General features: G+C 36.4%; 1 protein-coding gene across 3 annotated transcripts in view; it reads right to left on the bottom strand.

Moving 5' to 3' along the window:
• Positions 1-17,946, bottom strand: part of LOC126762659 (bumetanide-sensitive sodium-(potassium)-chloride cotransporter) — a 38,465-nt gene that overhangs the window by 4,503 nt on the left and 16,016 nt on the right. For all 3 annotated transcript variants that reach the window (XM_050479562.1, XM_050479564.1, XM_050479563.1), the window contains exons 2-16: positions 12,020-12,309; positions 9,370-9,555; positions 9,185-9,299; positions 6,767-7,022; positions 5,616-5,869; positions 5,431-5,545; positions 5,215-5,354; positions 3,972-4,137; positions 3,667-3,809; positions 3,489-3,598; positions 3,263-3,398; positions 2,934-3,176; positions 2,625-2,864; positions 1,541-1,651; positions 1,232-1,451 (exon numbers count right to left, since the gene is read on the bottom strand). In XM_050479562.1, the coding sequence (XP_050335519.1) occupies positions 1,232-1,451; positions 1,541-1,651; positions 2,625-2,864; positions 2,934-3,176; positions 3,263-3,398; positions 3,489-3,598; positions 3,667-3,809; positions 3,972-4,137; positions 5,215-5,354; positions 5,431-5,545; positions 5,616-5,869; positions 6,767-7,022; positions 9,185-9,299; positions 9,370-9,555; positions 12,020-12,246 (2,662 nt within the window). In that variant the 5' untranslated portion in view covers positions 12,247-12,309. The remainder of the gene's footprint in view (positions 1-1,231; positions 1,452-1,540; positions 1,652-2,624; positions 2,865-2,933; positions 3,177-3,262; positions 3,399-3,488; positions 3,599-3,666; positions 3,810-3,971; positions 4,138-5,214; positions 5,355-5,430; positions 5,546-5,615; positions 5,870-6,766; positions 7,023-9,184; positions 9,300-9,369; positions 9,556-12,019; positions 12,310-17,946) is intronic.

Genomic DNA, 17,946 nt, shown 5'->3' with positions numbered 1-17,946 from the left:
GACACATAAAAAATGTTTCCATATAAGGACTTAATTTTGATTGTTCATTTGTACGACAGCTACACGCTATAGGGGTCCGGTCTAAAAAAAATTTTTCGGAGTTTGTAGTGTTGCCTTAGAAAATAAACTGTGTCAAATTTCATAAAGATACCTTGTCAAATAAAAAAGTTTTCCATATAAAGACTTAATTTTGATCGTGTACTTTGCATGATTGCAGTACGCTATAGTAGTTCGATCTAAAAACTTTCTTAGGAGATTGTAGCATTGCTTTAGACAACCACCTATGCCAAATTTCGTAAAGATACCTTGTAAAATAAAAAAGTTTTCCATATAAGGTCTTGGTTTGGATCGATCGGTTTGTATGGCAGTTGTATGCTATAATGGTCCGATCTAAAAAATTTCTTCGGATATTGTAGCGTTGCCTTAAACACTAATCTGTGTCAAATTTCGTGCAGATATCTCGCCAAATAAAAAGGTTTCCATATAAGGACATGATTTGGAGCCGTCAGTTTGTATGGCAGTTATATGCTATAGTAGTCCGATATCGGCGATTTCATCAAACAAGTACTCACTTGAGTAGAAAATAACGTGTGCAAAATTTCAGCACAATATCTCTTTTTTCTATATAAAATTACTTGACTCCGAATATTAATTTTAGTTCTGAATTCAAAAAAATATAGCCGAGTTTGCATTATTGCATTAAATTCATTTTGTTTTTTAGTGAGAATTCATTTGCTCCTCGCTTAGAAGCTGTTTCAGGTTAATAATATTAAAAAAAATGTCTACAAGATCGAAACATAAAAATAAGCCCTCCCTAATATAACTATTTTTACTTTACACATTATACTAGATTTTAGCTAGTGTTCGTTTGTATGCCACTTACATGCGTAATATGCTATTTTTACCCAAACTATTTTTAATTTTTGTTTATTATTATTTTTTTCTAATAAAATCCATCTCTTAAAACGACCCCGCTTAATGTATTTTCTATTTACATCAGCAGACAGTAACTAATATTTGTCTTTGCGCCCTCATCAGTCGTTAAACTATAAACTAGCAAGCTTAAATATTGTCGTAGTGGCATTCTTATCACAATAAATAGTCGCGCATGCAAATTTACATTCGCAATTACATATTTATATAACAAATAGTATGTGCGGCGCAGATAACTATACACGTGATAATAATGAGCATTTACTAATGAGTCAGTGACTATAGAGCCATTGGCTACCTTGTGAAACATTGCGACTTAGCGAGTCCATGCTGCCGCTTAGACCATTCTGCACACTTCTATCGGCGGACATCAGATCGGCCGAGCTCTCATTCGGCTGCAGCGTGCGTGGTATATCGTGGACATTTTTGGCGGCGCTACTTTCGTCACCCAAAATCTGTGAACAGTCAAGGCCATTCGGTAAACGTAAAATCGCAACGGATAAATACATGTCCAAAGCCTGAAAAAATATATAACGGGGAAAATTAAAAACTTTTTAAAAGAAATAAGTTTGATTTGCGAATATTATTGTTTAGATTTTTTACTCGCCTTGTGCATTATATTGAAATACTGATCCAAGTCCTTCTTATCGCATGTCTGCCAATCATTTTTGTAGCCCATAAGCAGAATATTCGGCTTTAGTTTACCGATACCGGAGGCCTTTGAATATACAAAATAATGAGATTAAAATTTATTTCGAAGAAATATTAGGGAATTAGGTCAGTCTAAGGTTAACAAAAAATCAATGTTTTGGGGTCCTAATACCATTATTCAATTGGTAGAAAACTGAAAAGCTAGTTTTTTTTCTTGTACAATCCATTAAAGTGTCGAAGCTTTTGGCTCAGTTAGGTTAGGTTAGATTAGGTTAGGTTCGATGGCTGACTCTCAATCTTTTGTTCGAACTTAAAAGTTGAAAAAGTGCGTTGATATTGTCACCAGCTCAGGGGGACATCAGAAAGTGTGAACTCCCAATAGTTTAGGCCTTGATTTCGTAAAGGCGGGACAATTAAGGAGAAAACGTTGAGATGTTTCCATCTTGTCTTGTTTTGCTTCCACAGCTTTCATCCGGTAAGAGTCTCAATCTTACAACGTGAGCGCCGATGGAAAAAGACATGTTATCGGTTTCCACGACAGTCGGATCTCCTTAACTGGAACGGACCCGGATTTATTATCTGGTCAATGACTATCAACTGCCTTTTATTGCTAGCTCTTCAGAATTGGAAGTACCTGCGACCCCGCTGTGGGCTGGCAGCCATACTAGTTTTATCACAAAGTGACTCGATTGATTAGACATTCCTTAGGCACATTTAACACTAGCACACAAATTTTTAACTCGTTTGTGTCGAAACTTGCATTTCAGATGACAGTACTCGGAGACTAACGCAAAATTCCACCAAAAACATAAAACTGTTCTTCCAAGTCTTACGTAGATTAAGACGCAGCCTCTTATTTGATTTCAGATAGCACGAGCTCCTACAAACACCTTCGCCCAAAATTGGCTCAGCTTGGAAGAGAGAAATTCGTTTCCTTTCTTATACTCCCTGACTAAATTGCCAAAGTTAGCACTCTTTTGAGGGCTCTTGACTGACACAACCCCCAAAACTGAGAACTGTCAAGCATTTTTGCCACTCACCTGCATTAAAGCACGCGCACCTGCCTCCAAATCTTCGCCATCCACGAGTGAATAGAAGCCCTTGATATGATGTTTACGGAACCATGTTGTGGCGCGGTCTTGTAAGTAATTTCTATAACGTTGAGAGCTCGTACCACGCAGCACATGTCCACAAACGAGTAGCGAAAGATTCTTCGTCAACATATAAGCGAAGTCCACAAGTACGGGTCGTGTATTTGGCAAACCCGACAGCACTAAGATCTAGTGGTTTATAAAAAGTTAGAAAGAAAGAATTAATCATCCAACTACATAACAGTAATTTTATTTTACCTGTGGTCTATAGTTCTTCACATGCTCCTCAACATTATTGAGCTGCTGCACTGACATCAACGCATTCTTATAGGTCTGCGCTTGTGTTGTGGAGCCCCAATTAACATCGGGTTTGCGATACGCGACGATTAAGTATAGCGCCAATACAGCGGCGAAAGTGATGAGTGCCGTTACCCATGAGATAAGGAACATAACGGCCACACAGAGTATTGAACCTATTAAACTCAGCCACATGTTGTAGTACTGAAGGGAGAGAGAGAGAGAGTCAAAAAGAGAGTATAGCATTAGTTTCGAGTTATAATATTTGGAGAAAATATGTATGCGAGTACCTTAAAAGTTGGACGCCAGCCAACCGGCTTAGCTAAGCTGGCGTGAAAGGTGCTGAAATTGATGAGCGTATAGGCGCCAAGGAAGAAGTTCGAAATGAGCGGCGCAATCAAGTTGAGTTCGCCGATTAAAATGAAACTGAAAGGAGAGAAACGAACAAGAGAACCATATAAATATTTTAATAAATATTAGTATAATAAATATTAATAAAACGAAAATAAGACTCACGCAACAGCAATGATGAATGTCAGCACATAGCCACGGAAGGGTTCATTGTTTTTGCCGTATCCTTTGGCGAACCACGCGATTTTCGGATAGAGCTCATCTTTGCACAGCGCCTACATAGAATGACATAACTCAAATTAAACTATTGTCATATGAATTATATAAAATGTTCCCCAACTACCTGGAATACTTTTGGGGCAGAGACCAAACTGGCCAAAGCGGATGAAATGGCTGCGGCAAAACAGCCGGCATAGATCAGTGGTCCAAAGCCGGAAACAAGTTCAATAACTTGAAATGAGTTCTGTAAACCGTAATTGCATTCCCCTGGAATTAAGCAGTAATATTGTTAAAAACTATTGAATATATTAAAGAAATATTGAAAATATTAAAAAAATATTGAATTGAATATATTAAAAAAAACATTAAAAATATTCAAATATAAAAATTTTAAATTTTTTTCTTTTCTTAATTTAATTTTGCACTAACCTGGCGTGCAGTTCAAAAACGCAAAGGAGCCATTTGCCATGTCACCCAAATATCCGGTGGCATCTCTTGCTACTGTGGCAGCACAAACGAGTACCATTAAGAGATAGGTGGCGGTTGAAATTAAAATGGCCAAGAGAGTTCCCTTGGGTATTGATTTTTGTGGGTCCTAAATAAAAAAAATAAAATTAAAAAAATTAATATAAAGAAAAATAAATACAGAATTAAATTAAAAAATAAGTCAAATAAAATAAAAATAATATTACAATAACAACAACAACAACAACATAAATATAAATGATCAATATTAAAAAAATGTTTCCGAACTCCAATTTTGGATTCCAACCTAATTCATTATGAAAATATTCCAACGGGTGATCCAAGTTGAGGTACTTTTTTTCGATAGCCTTAGCACGAAGACCGTGGAGAGTCGATTCGGTGCCGTCGTAGCAACTCGGACTGACGTTAGAAACGACTTAGCCCACTTTACGTCGAGATCTTAAATTGAAAGCGTACAAAATGCAGCTTGTGTAAGAATTGAAGCCGCTCGGCATTCCCAAGCGACATCGCTTCGCTCTATGGGCTCTTGGAAAGTTCCAAGAAGATCCGACGTTTTCGAGCATTGAGGTCTCATTCTGGCTGAATGGGAATGTAAACAAGCAAAATTGTCGCATTTGGAACGAAGAGCAACCTGAAGAGATTCAAGAAATGCCATTTCATCCAAAAAAATAACAAGAATTTGGAATTATCGGCTCTACAAAAATGATGCCGGTGAGAACTTAACCGTCAATGGCCCGACTTAACAATTTCTGGTTTAATAAAAATTAAGTTTGCTTATAATTTTTTAAAGATATGGCAACTCTAAAAATATATATTGGCCAAAAATCTTAATTAAACATGTATCTTTTGATGTCTGCAATGTCATCTTTCATTCATTTCAGCAATTAGTTAATACAAAATTGTAAACAGGTGGCAGCTCAACTCGATTCATTATATGTCTACTTAAACCTCTTTGGTTTTATATATATTCGTCTCGTCATAACTCGCCTATATTGTAAATTTTTTTCTGAATTTAATTTTTGAAACATGTGGCAACCCTTTAAAAAATTTCAACTATAAAGCAACTTAAACTTATTCCATTTGTATTTTTTTAGCTCAATATGTACTCACTTACTTATTTATTTAAAAACCATCCTATTATTAACGCAGTAACTACTCATAAAGTATTACTTAAAGATAAACTAACCTTTAAATCACCAGATATATTAGCACCAGCCAAAATGCCCGTAGCTGCCGGGAAGAAAATAGCAATGACAGAGAAGAAATCATGTTGCACGCCATCTTCCTTTCGATAGTCGGGAAAAAGATTTTCTTTGAAGATTGTAACTAAACGACAACAACAACAATGAAGAACAAACAATGAAGAATAAATTATACAAAAACAACAAAACTTTACACTCACAGTTATAGCCGACAAAACCCTCAGCCTTTTCAACGTCACTCTTAGGGCCAATCAACGAACCGATCAGGAAATCGCCTATAGCTACCAATAATATGACCAGTAAACCAATTTGTGCCTGAAGTAATTGAAAAATACAAAATATCATTACGGTTTATGCTTAGAATAATTTTGTCAACAATTCTCACCTTCGCCTCCCATTCCATACCAACGACAACAATAACAAGTAGTATGGTTATGGTTATGCAACCAATGATGCGCACATCTTGAATACCGCCATCAACAATGCTGAGACCAAAACTGCGCAACAGATCTAACATAGATTCACAGAAGCCCACCACGTACATGGCACAGGCCACGGCATTGGCCAGTGAAAAAATAAGACCAATGGAACCGCCAAATTCCGGACCCAACGAACGGGATATCATATAATATGTCCCACCTGAGAATAATTTGAGGAACCAATACGTATTTATTAAATAATAAAATTAATAATAGCAAACAGGTGACAACGCAAAAATATTTGTTCTTCAAATCTCGTTTTTTTATACTCATATTGTAATAATTCGTTTATCTTTTCAATTTTGCCGAATGGAAATTTTTTAACAGGTGGCAACACTGCCAAAATATTATTAATTTTAAACCATCTTAACATCGTTAATTAGTAGTAATTTTTTGCGCTATATATTTCTTTCATTTAAAATTTTCCAAATGTGGCAACCCTCTAACGTTTTTTTATAAATCATACATTCAACATAAAAAAAAAATAAAAATTTAAATCAGGTCTTTTTTTTACTTACAACTGGTAGCTGTATTACACCTCTTAGGTGCCGAGTTTTATTATAATTTAATTTTGTTTACTAATTTTTTTTTTAATTTGGCATCTGTTATAAAAAATACTTTTTAGAAAAATTAGAAATCTTTCTTAAATATATTTAGCTTGATACCAATAATTTACTATTGAATTTATTTTATCAAATAATAAAATAAATATTAGCAAACAGGTGGCAACGCGAAAATATTTGTTCTTCAAATCTCGTTGTTTTTATACTAATATTGTAATAATTCGTTTATTTTTTCAATTTTGCCGATTGAAATTTTTTAACAGGTGGCAACACTGCCAAAATATTATTAATTTTAAACCGTCTATGATAAGTCAATTAGGAGCAATTTTTTCCGCTATATTTTATTTAAATTTAAATATTTCCAAATGTGGCAACCCTCTAGCGTTTTTTTATAAATCATACATTCAATACAAAAAAAGTTTAAATCAGGTGAATATTTTAGCTTTCAGACAACCTAACACATATTTCAAGTATCTCCATAAACTCTCACTTACCCCCTTTGATAACACCATTTGTACTAATCGCCGACATTGATAACGACGTTACACAGGTAACCACTGTGGTCGTCAAAATTAAAATGAAGCCCTCAATTACACCAGCTTGGCCCACGACCCAGCTGAGACGCAGAAAGAGCATAACACCCCAAATGTTGAGTAGACAACGGACTAAAACGCCCTTAATCCAACCGAATTTAAGCGCACCATTCATATTGCCCGCTTCCGGATCCTGATTGCGATTTAAGCTGGCACTCTGTAGGATGGAAATATGAATTCATTAACTAAATGTTATATATAATTTAATTTATTAATTAATAATTAAAATATGATTACTTAAATGTTTTATCATGCTTTATAAAGAGGAGAGTAAATATATGTAAGTATAGGGTGTGTTTAGACGTGTGGAATATCATAGAGTGCATAGAGCTGTCAAACCAGCTGTCAAAGTAATTCTATATATTTGACATTATATTCAGTAGGCTTTGATAAGTTATTCTGCAAAGGTTTTCAGCGTTACAAGCTCTAAAAATTATGAAAAATAAATTCCAAAACTCGTCACTGATGGATATATTTTTTTGACTGTTAGTGGTGATCTCGACAGGTAAACTCCTCGTTACATTTCAGATCCACACGACATTTTCCAATCATCTAAGTGATAAAATATTCCATAAGCACGGTGGATCAAGTTATGGAGCGTCCGAAACTATCAATTGGTTGAAGAAAATGTTTGGCGATCGAGGCATATACATAAATCAACAGGGCACCTAATCATATACATCTACAGATCCTGGAATATACTCCGTTAGACTAGATTACACAAAAACCGGCTAAGAAAAATCAGTTAAAATCCAATTTAAAACCTGTCTTTAGCCACAGAAAGCGCAATTTCTTTGAACTCCTCTAAGGAGATTTTCAAGGACACATTCGGGCGGCTTTAAGCCATAACTAATAAAGCCAAAGTGTTGTCATTTCAATAATTTTGCGGAATTTATTAAAAATAAGAAAAAAACGTTATTCTCGACTGCACGGAAGCTAAAATACCCTTCACAAATAAAAAAGTTTCCCTACAAGAAGTTTGAAGCTTCTTGAGGAGAAAAGGTATGTGTCCAAATTTCAGATCGATATCTCAAAAACTGGGGGACTAGTGCGCGTATATACAGACAGACGGAAATTTCTAAATCGTCTCAAGCTCGATCATTTATATTTTTATATTTCATAGGGTTAAGGTAGCAGTAGGTCTGCTGCTCCGGGGTGCAGCCTCCTTCAGAGAAGGGACCATGCACTCAGATAGCAGAGCGACGATACGAGCCTTGATAGCTGGGCTTTGCGAAAGACCATTGGTACATGCGTCGTCGCAAAAGCCTTTTGGCCCAAGATCGATCGCAGCAGATCTAGGGACCTCTTTGCCCTCAATAAGGCTGCCTCTCCCTAATTGTGGTGCTTTTAACAGGCTATTGTCCTATTGGCGTCCATGCTGTAAGGTTGGAAATCTAACCAGACCCCGTTTGCAGAAGCTATATGGAAGAAGATGAGGTTGAAACAACTTAACAATTCCTTCTTGACTGTCCCTCGTTTTTAAGGTCAAGACTTAAGCACTTGGGAGCGGATACCTTCAGACATCCCACCGAACTGGTGGGAGTGGAAATTAAACGCCTATGCAAATTTGTATTGACTACTACGAGTTTTGCTAAGTTCAAACACAGGGTTCTTCTTTTCTATGGCTTCACAAAGGACTACCTATAGCGATCCAAATGAGATCTTCGATCAGGCATCTAACCTAACCAAACGTAGGATCCGGCGTTTCTGTTATAAAGTTCGTAGCAAGCTCAATATACCCTGTTCAGGGTACAAAAAAGCTCTATACCTCCGAAAAAAAGCACCCTTTACATATGCAAACGGCTACTGATCACATTAGAGCTTTTGATTTGTCTTAGCATTTAAAAAGCATTCGCCCAAAGGCCAAAATGGCGCATTGAAATTCACTAAATGACGCATCAATTAAAAATTGGCCTTAATTAAATTATGAGTGGCTTTTGTGCTGGGCGTAATTGCCCCAGTTCATATTCAATCGCATGGCAACGGAATGTATGTAAATGTACATAGTATATTTCTGCAATATATATGTATATGCATAACTGTATATGCGAAGATATGTCCAGGGAATCTTATTTGTCATATAATTGAATTACAGGGGTTACAGTGAGAAATGCAACAATTCTGAACCCACTAAACCAATTAGAAATAGTAAAGGAACAGCAACAACAATAAGAATATAACAAGACTATCGAGCACTTCAAAAGATGCACACAATTATAGATGAATTCAATTAGTTGCTTATGTAAGTTATAAAGTATGCCAGCGCATCACTAAACTGTGGATATTTTAGTGCGAATTATTTCGAATTCGAAAATTTACCTTTCCGGTAAGCGTTGCGTTGTGCAATTCATCAAGTGTGGGCCGATAGGCGGCTTGTATGGACATGATGTTTCGATAGTTATCCAAACGAGGCAAAGCTTCGCGTGTGAAGTGTCTGCAAGAAAATGCAAATATTATACATATTTATATCAAATATGAATGCAATTATATATATTTGAACTTACCGAAAACTTTTGCCATATTTCGTGTCATATTCGTTGTCCAATAACTCACGATCCTCCTTGCTGCCACTGGAGTCGTCAGAGTCGTCCTCATTTGGTGGCGCGACTTGAAATCGTGTTGTTTGCGATTGTGAATCCTTGAATCTCGAGGGTTTGTCTTTATCACGAAAACTGCTTTTGATAGACTGCCTATTTTGGAGGAAAATAATTAGACTTTGGTTGAAAATCAAGAAATTTATTATATTTATTACTGATATATAACATAATATATTATATAATATATTCTTTAAGCAAATAAGGATTATCCAGTGATGATTTGTACTAGTTTCAGCTTAGTATGACTGTCCTTTGAATAATATTATTCAAATACCCCTATCACATCAAATAACTAGATATTACCCTTCGTTCTGGTACTCGACCAACAACTTTAGAAAAACTTAGAAAAATAATTCGGATCCGTGGGTCTTTTGTAGACACTTTAAATTGTTTTTCCGATTTTCTGTTATATACCTAAGGCATGGTGTTCCATATAAGTACTTTCAAACGGACTTTCGAAGCCTTAAAGTTGACTAATCACAATTTTGTCGATTCCTTTAAATAGGATGATGGTTCAGATTTTCGTCAAGATTTTTTAAAAACATTTTTTGGGTTAGTACACTCTGACCTCTAAGTTCCAATACAAAAATAAATCCCGTTGGATAGTAAACGCAAAAAAGAAATGATTTACTCGTAAAATGTTTTCGTAACAAAAGATGTATTCACGATTAAAAAGCTGGTTCTAGGGTAGTATAGAACATAGATGTAGATAATACGCCCCAATATACTTTGAAACTAGCAAACAATTCAATAACCATCAATGAAATCCACGTAATCTATAATGAGATGTTTAGTTCCAAGTTCCCCAAAAACTCTTGGTATAAACCTAACCTCCTGACTTGCGTTAAGCTGAGTGCCAAACACCTGCGTCATCGAGGGAAATTTCTTGAACTTACTTGATTCTCTACGTGAATTCGTTGAAGCAATGCAAACTGGAAGATAAGGTCTCTAAGAGACAAGAATCATACGCTTTTCATGCTGTTGTGATTGTTGTTACTGTGGCTACTTAGAATACTCTCTAAATATTGTTAAGAAATGCTAAGGAATGGAGACCGTATTTAGAACTGGGTCCATTGCGGTTATGTAGACCACACTTACGTGGAACTTGAGAATTAAAAAAAATGATTTTTCTTTTTGCATACTCGTGCATATCGAATGTAGATATATTTGAGAATATTCTCGAAAATTTTGAAGTTGATCCGGCAAATAATTTCGGAGGTATTTCTAAAAATTGTTTAACATAGTGCTCTTAAAACTTAAAACGCATTTTTTTCAAAACGGTGTTTTGAGAGTCTGTGGGAAAACTGTTTTCGGAAACTGCTGGACCGATGGATTTGAAATGTATTTGTTAAGCTATGATGGAAGGATGGATTTCTGGAAATTATAACAATTTTTCGGAGGTCCTACAAAAGATCGGCTATAGGATTAAGGTATTCCAAATGTTTTCCGAAATTAATTGCTGATTATGAAAGTACATTAAATTCGACAAATGTAAATTATTTTTATTTTTATTTTCTAATAAAATTAATTTCACGAAAAAACATGTTTTTACTGATTTGCAAATCGATATAACCCTTTAACGGTGCAGAATAAGGCTACCGAGACTATTGATTATGTCTTGAAGACAACGAAACAACCGGGTATATCTTGAGACCCATGAAACACTAGTTAGTGAAAGTCTTAAAATCACTTTAGCTGAAAAAAGGTCTTATGAAAATTTTGTTTACCAAAGTGCTACTGCACTTTAAGGTAGTAGTCTGGTAACTTGGGTTTAAAAAATCGAAAATTTTTTTTTGCTTAATTTGAAAGTACAATGTCTTAAGAATATACTGTGAAAATTTCAGACAGAAATTCGAAATTTTTCGGGAGTTATAACGAGTTTCCTAGAGCGCCTCGGAGTTCTCTCTCTCGGAGTTGTTGAACTTTAAACGCGTTTTTCTCAAAACATTGTTTTTCTGGTCGGCCCGGGTCCTAACTTTTTTTCTACTGAACCGATTTCTTGCAAATCAGGCTGTTCTACACACTTATAGTTCTCGTCTGTACTAACGAGAATTTTTTTTTCACCCCTAACTTTTTATTTTACAAACCTTTCTTTGCTAAAATAAAAGGACTTTTTTTTCAAAGTCCGTCATTTTGTTATTTATCCTTCAAATTTAACTTCAGTACTTCCGAACAGAATGGCATGTCTATAAATTAAAAATAATTGCCCAATAAATATTTGTGTTTCAGATAACATCAAAGAGCTGTTGGACACGTTACGGTGAAAATCGATGCTAACAAACTTTTTGTTGCCAAAAATGGAAGAACTGAACTTGGTTGACCACCCTACATGCATTGTTTTTGAGGTTCCGACTTCGAGTGACAATAATAATAGTAATAAAGTACTAAATTTTTTCGAATAAATTTTTTTTCATATTTTCAATATGTAAATAAAAACACTCTAAATATTCAAGATAATTCATTTTTATTTTCCTATAAGAAACCACCCTCTAAAGAAGTCATGAAAATAGGCATAAGTTACCAGACTACTACCTTAAATGTCTAACAAAGCACGTACCTTTGTGTTCGTTGTAAATTCTGTTTATTTAAAATTTCTGTAGCGTCCTCATTGAAAGTGTCATCCTCCAATGGCTCACCATCACTATTGAGTAAACGACGATAGACCTCTTGTGGCACTTCCAATTTCACTGTCTCACTGTTCACTTTGTGATTCACAGGATTCACCTGGAAACGGTTTACCGGACGATCGACTGAACTCATTTCGATGGATGACTGATCAGACATATTTTTCTTAAAAGTAAATTTTTGCTACTTAATGGCTTAAATGTTAACGGTATTACAATTTGTCTGCAAAAAAAGGGAAATGAAAAAGATTAAATAAAATACAGATATGGAACATACATATGTACATGCATAGTATATCATATAAAATGTATGTATGTTGTACAATGGCAAAGGAGAAATATTGAAATATTGAATTATATAAACATTTAGTTATGTTTGTAGGTATGTATATGGTAGTTGTAGTGAAAAGTACTTAAACCCCTCATCATCATTAAAAACTGCATTCAAGCGCCATTGCACTCACGTTTTTAACTTACAACTATTTGCCGTTTAACATGAATACCTGAATAGTTGGGCTTTGTCTTAAATTTTGCATTATCACGTTTCACTTGTGGCACTTAGAAACAAAACTAATAAAAAAAAAACAAAAAAACAACTTAAAAATTATTTAACTTCATTAAGCCGTGCTTACACTTCGGCTATTCATATACATATATACATATGTGTGTATGTACATACAATGAGTTCGTAATAACAACAATAACACATTGAAGTTTCAGTAGAGCTTCCACCCATATTATGAATACTTCCACAATTTTCCGCTAATAAACTCAATGAGCTGCTGATGGGTTTTTATGAGACGTTTTTTAATGAGCGAGACAAATTAACAACCGGGTTTACAACCAACGCCATGCACTTGACCCACTAGACTATGATGGGCGCTGATTAAGTTTGATTACTTAGAGATATACTAATAGTACTGGTGGAGAGCAAATTATTATAAAATTGGATCTGAAAATACTCTAGGCTGCAAAACGATTGATTACTTAGACGACAATTCAGAAGAAAATGATCTGATCTCTTTGGACGTTGAGTTCAAAGCTGGAAAAATATGCGGTTTGCGCAAAAAATTAACGAACTAAATGGCGATCCATATCGAGGTTCATTACTTTTTAGAGCAAAACACAAAAGCCTTTCATTCTTTTCCATTTATTTTTCGAATATTATCTCTTTTAAATGTTGGCCGTGGCTACGTTTCAGATGGTCCAATCGTTGAGTCTAATTTTCGATGAATCGTTCAAGCTTTTCGACTGGTAACTGGCGAGTGACATGCGAGATGTCTTTGTCAATTGTCCGCATAGACTTTACATATCCCTACAGGAAAAAGTTTAATGGTGTGAAATCACACGATCTTGGTGACCAATCGACCGAAAATTATCTGCTCATCGAAGTGCTCTCTCAATAAATCCTTTGATTGATGCGATGTGTGGGAAGTTAAGCCGTCTTGTCGTAACCAAATGTCACCGAGATCACGAGCTTCAATTTCAGGCATCAAATAGTCGGTTATCACGGCGCGATAACGGTTGCCATTTACGGTTACGTTCTCACAGGCATTATTTTTGAAGAAATATGGATTGATGATTCCACCGGACTACAAACCACACCAAGCCGTTTTTTTCTGGATGAAATGTCAGCTCTTGAATCCCTTCATGTTGTTCTTCGTCCCAAATTTTTTATGTTTACATACCCATTGTGCCAGAAATGGGTCTCATTGCTGAACAAAATTTGTCTTGAAAACGTCGAATCTTCTTGGAACTTTTCAAGAGCCCATAGAGCGAAGCGATTTTGCTTGGGAAGGTCGAGCGGCTTCAGTTCTTGCATAAGCTCTATTTTTTGTACGTTTTAAATTTAAGATCTCGACGTAAAATGCACCAAGTCGTTCCATACGTCAGTCCGAGTTGCTGCGAACGGCGCCGAATCGACTCTACCAGTAAGGTATTCAAACTTATTGCATGAATTTCGATCAGACAGTGTCCAGTTAGAACTTCCACTGAAAAGTGGACTGTGCTGTTAGCAAAGATTTCCATAGATCTATTTCGATTTATCCTGAGCCAGAAGAATCTTGCGATTGCACAGCTGCTGGTAGCCGACCAGCGTTTGCTGATTTGGTTTGAGGCCAAACATTCCAGTAGTGAACCATAAGAGGCTACCCGTTTCCAATTCCAATTATTGAGGCTAAAGTAACTGTCCTAGCAAGCTCATCAACCTTACAGTTTCCTCCAATACTGCTGTGGCCAGACAACCAAATCAGTTTAATCATAAAAAAACTCGGTACCAGAAATAAGGTGTCTAGACATTCTATCACTAGTCTTGAGTACACAGTCACAGAACTCAAGCCTAATATCGCTATGCTTCTCTCGGAGAGGATAGTCACCACTTTGAAGGAGAATGCTATCCGGAGCATCACTGCTTGAAAAAAAACTGCAGTAGTCAGGAAGTCTAAGACTGCGGTTGGTAGAAAGTTCCCGACAGTGTACTCCTCCACTAACCCTACCCAAAAGCTTTGCTCCATTCGTAACTCCAGCGAGTCTTTCTGTCCTATGTCTATATCACTCAAGCGTATGTGAGAAGAGAAGCGACAGCCAGGGCTGGGCTAATGAAGTCGTCAGTTTACTTTTGACAGCTTCCCTGAGGCTCGTTCGACCAATATACATATGTACACTTTTTTTTTGCTTTCCAAAATGCTCGTTTCATAATTTTGTTTTGTTGTTTAATGTCTTTCTGTTGCTCGTCGTAACATTCCTTGTCGTAGAAATTGTTTTCCGAGCACGCTAAAATCCAGTTATGTAGTCAAGCCTACTATGTTCTGATCAAATTTTACCTGGACTAACAAAAAACTACATTTTCACGTATATTAGTAAAAATCTTAATTATAGCATTCAAAAGACACGTAGGCTTCTGAGTCAATACAAGAATGCCACGCTTAATCCAATACATACACCAATTCCATTCGCTTGTTTTAAACCTCGACTGGAAGGGCGTTCAGTGCTTGTGTAGAATTGAAGCTTTGCACTGCGTCCTATGGTCTATTGTGCCCGCTCCTATATCACATATGGTCACAAAGGTCCAGTATTCTGAACAATTGCAGGAGCTAGTTGGGCGTGACTGAGGCGACGTGAGTCTTGTCCAAGTAGTTGGAACCTAGGGCGTTGAGCTTGCATCTACAAATTGCTAGGCAATCTAGAATCAGGTGTTCTGGAGCTTCCTGTTCCGTGTCGCAATGCCGGCAGTTTGCGCAAGAGGCTATGCCCATGTAAGTCCATGTTGGACAAGTGCTTCCTGAACCTGCAGTGCCCTGTATAGACCGCGACAAGGAAGCTAAATTTGTCTCGAGGAAGGTTGAACATTTCATTCTCGGAAAACGTCCAATTGGTGTAGATAGTTTGGTATGCGGTCCCGCAATACCAGCTCAAATGCCTTTCGTTGTTTTCGAGCCGTCGTCCTTTGTGTAAAATGTACTAATTTAAGGAAAAATCTTTAATTGGTTCGTTTTGCGGTCGCCGTTTAAATGGACCAGTCTGGGTCAAGTTCCTCAGAGTAAAATTAGTTTCTATCGTAATTTAATGGACAGTTGTGGCTCTCATAGTAAATGAGTTTACGTTCGCTTATAATTGATTTACTGATTACTAAATTATCACACTTTTTATTTTTTCGAACAATAAGGGTTTGTGGGTGTGACTATATTACTTCATAAAAACGAAATTTATGTACCCAAAATGGGGTTTGTTAACAACAATTTCATACTTTTAGAGGCGCAGTGGAAGTTAAAAGCAAAAATCTAACTACTATTTTACTGTTAGTTGCATAAGTAAATTAAAAATTCATAACTATAATATAACCAATTCATACCAGTTAGTATGACAACGGGTATAAATGCGGAAAAATATACGAAAAACCGGAACACCAAGTTTTTTTTTGTTGCCCGTTTTTTCTCGAGTCACAATTCAACTTGAAATATGCATTGTGCAATAAAGTATTTTAGCTATAAGTTCGTGTTGACAAGCTTTTTGTTGTTTTTCGTTTACAAATACGAACGCTTGCTTTATCCGTATTGACATAGGTATATTGATATTTACATACGAGTACAATTAACGAATAGAAATGGAAGTGCACTTTCATTGTCCAACATGTTTGCAACAATATTATCCAAAGAAAACAATTAATCTCGAATGGAAAGAGGCACACAGCAGAATTTGGCGGGAATAAAAGCCATATAGCCAAGTAAGTATTTACATTTTCGAACACGATTCTGTAAACTCAAAAAAAAAAAAAAAAATAAAATAAAAATGGAAATTAGATAAATTAAACGATTCTATAAATTTTCCAGACCGGAAAGTAAACAATAGACGGTTAAATGTGGTAATAGAAATGCAATGTACACAAAGCTATGTTCTATACATTGTACATAAGAGGACGGTTCGATAAGTACTTAGCATACAAACGAAAAACGAAATTTTTGGGGAAAATTGGGATTTATTTCACAATGTAGTCTCCTTTTTGTTTGATTAACATGCCCCAGTGATAACCCTTCTGAAAAATAAAGCATGCAGTATATGATGGAGGGTGGAGTCATGTGTAGAAGTTCAAGCCAGTGAGGAAAGATTTCTTAGCGTCATTCACTGGTGAGTGGCCAGAAACGATTCTTTTATATATGGCTCAAACAGCTGACGACTTCTGGTCTTAGACCAAGTATCTTCTGGGTAGCCAAAAAACATCCATTTGAAGACGAAAAGAAGGAAACAGCATCGATTGAGCGACCCCCCTTTTGATAATGACCATTGCAAATGATTACGATTTGAGGGCATGCAGCTGTAATGTTCGGTCCCTTAATTGGGATCCCTTAGAGTTAGTTAGAGTGTAGGCTAACATCACCACGGTCCAAGAAGTGCTATGGATGGGAGAAGGACTGAGACGAGTAGGTCCTTATGGTATTTATTACAGTGACACAAAATAGGTGTAGGATTCGTGGTAGAAGGGATACTCCGTTGCCGAGTCCTGGGGCTCGAAATACGGTTATCTGTAGTACTAGATTCCAGCATAGGAAAATTCATCAAACTACCTGGCTGTCTCCGGATCGAAAAGCCAACAACCAGATCGATCATGTTGTGATAGACGGAAGGCACGTCCGACTGTCGTGTATTTAATGTACCACCCTCGTAGTCATATACATATATGAAAGCGTATGTATGTATGTTTAATATAGTTATTGTTATCAGCATCTGTATCTGGTGATGCTACCGTTTGGTTTTTTCCGTTTTTCCACACTCATTGGTACAAGGGGTGTCCCGGGGCGCTAAATAGTGATTATTTTTGATCAAATTGTGTACTTAATACTTTATTTCGACAATTTCTTATTTTTGACTGTAAATTTTTTGGTCAGGTAAGGAATATAATGATATTATCGGCCTCAACACCGGCGCCGTTAATTCTGCTCTCTCCAGACTGGACAAGGAAGCAAATGGGTCTGGTGGTGAACGACGGCAAGACGAAATATCTCCTGTCATCAAGCAAACAGTCGTCGCACTCGCGACTTGGCTCTCACGTCACTGTTGACGGTCATAACTTTGAAGTTGTAGATAGTTTCGTCTATTTAAGAACCAGTATAAACACCGCCAACAATGTCAGCCTGGAAATCCAACGCAGGATAACTCTTGCCAACAAGTGCTACTTCGGACTGATTAGGCAATTGAGAAGTAAAGTCCTCTCTCAAAGAACAAAAGCCAAACTCTATAAGTCACGCATTATTCCCGTCCTGCTATATGGTGCAGAGGCTTGGACGATGTCAACAACCGATGAGTCGACGTTGCGAGTTTTTGAGAGAAAGGTTCTGCGAAAGATTTATGGTCCTTTGCGCGTTGG

The sequence above is a fragment of the Bactrocera neohumeralis genome, chromosome 6, assembly GCF_024586455.1.
Source record: "Bactrocera neohumeralis isolate Rockhampton chromosome 6, APGP_CSIRO_Bneo_wtdbg2-racon-allhic-juicebox.fasta_v2, whole genome shotgun sequence".
Lineage (NCBI taxonomy): Eukaryota > Metazoa > Arthropoda > Insecta > Diptera > Tephritidae > Bactrocera > Bactrocera neohumeralis.
This window is presented reverse-complemented; position numbering and strand designations above follow the sequence as displayed.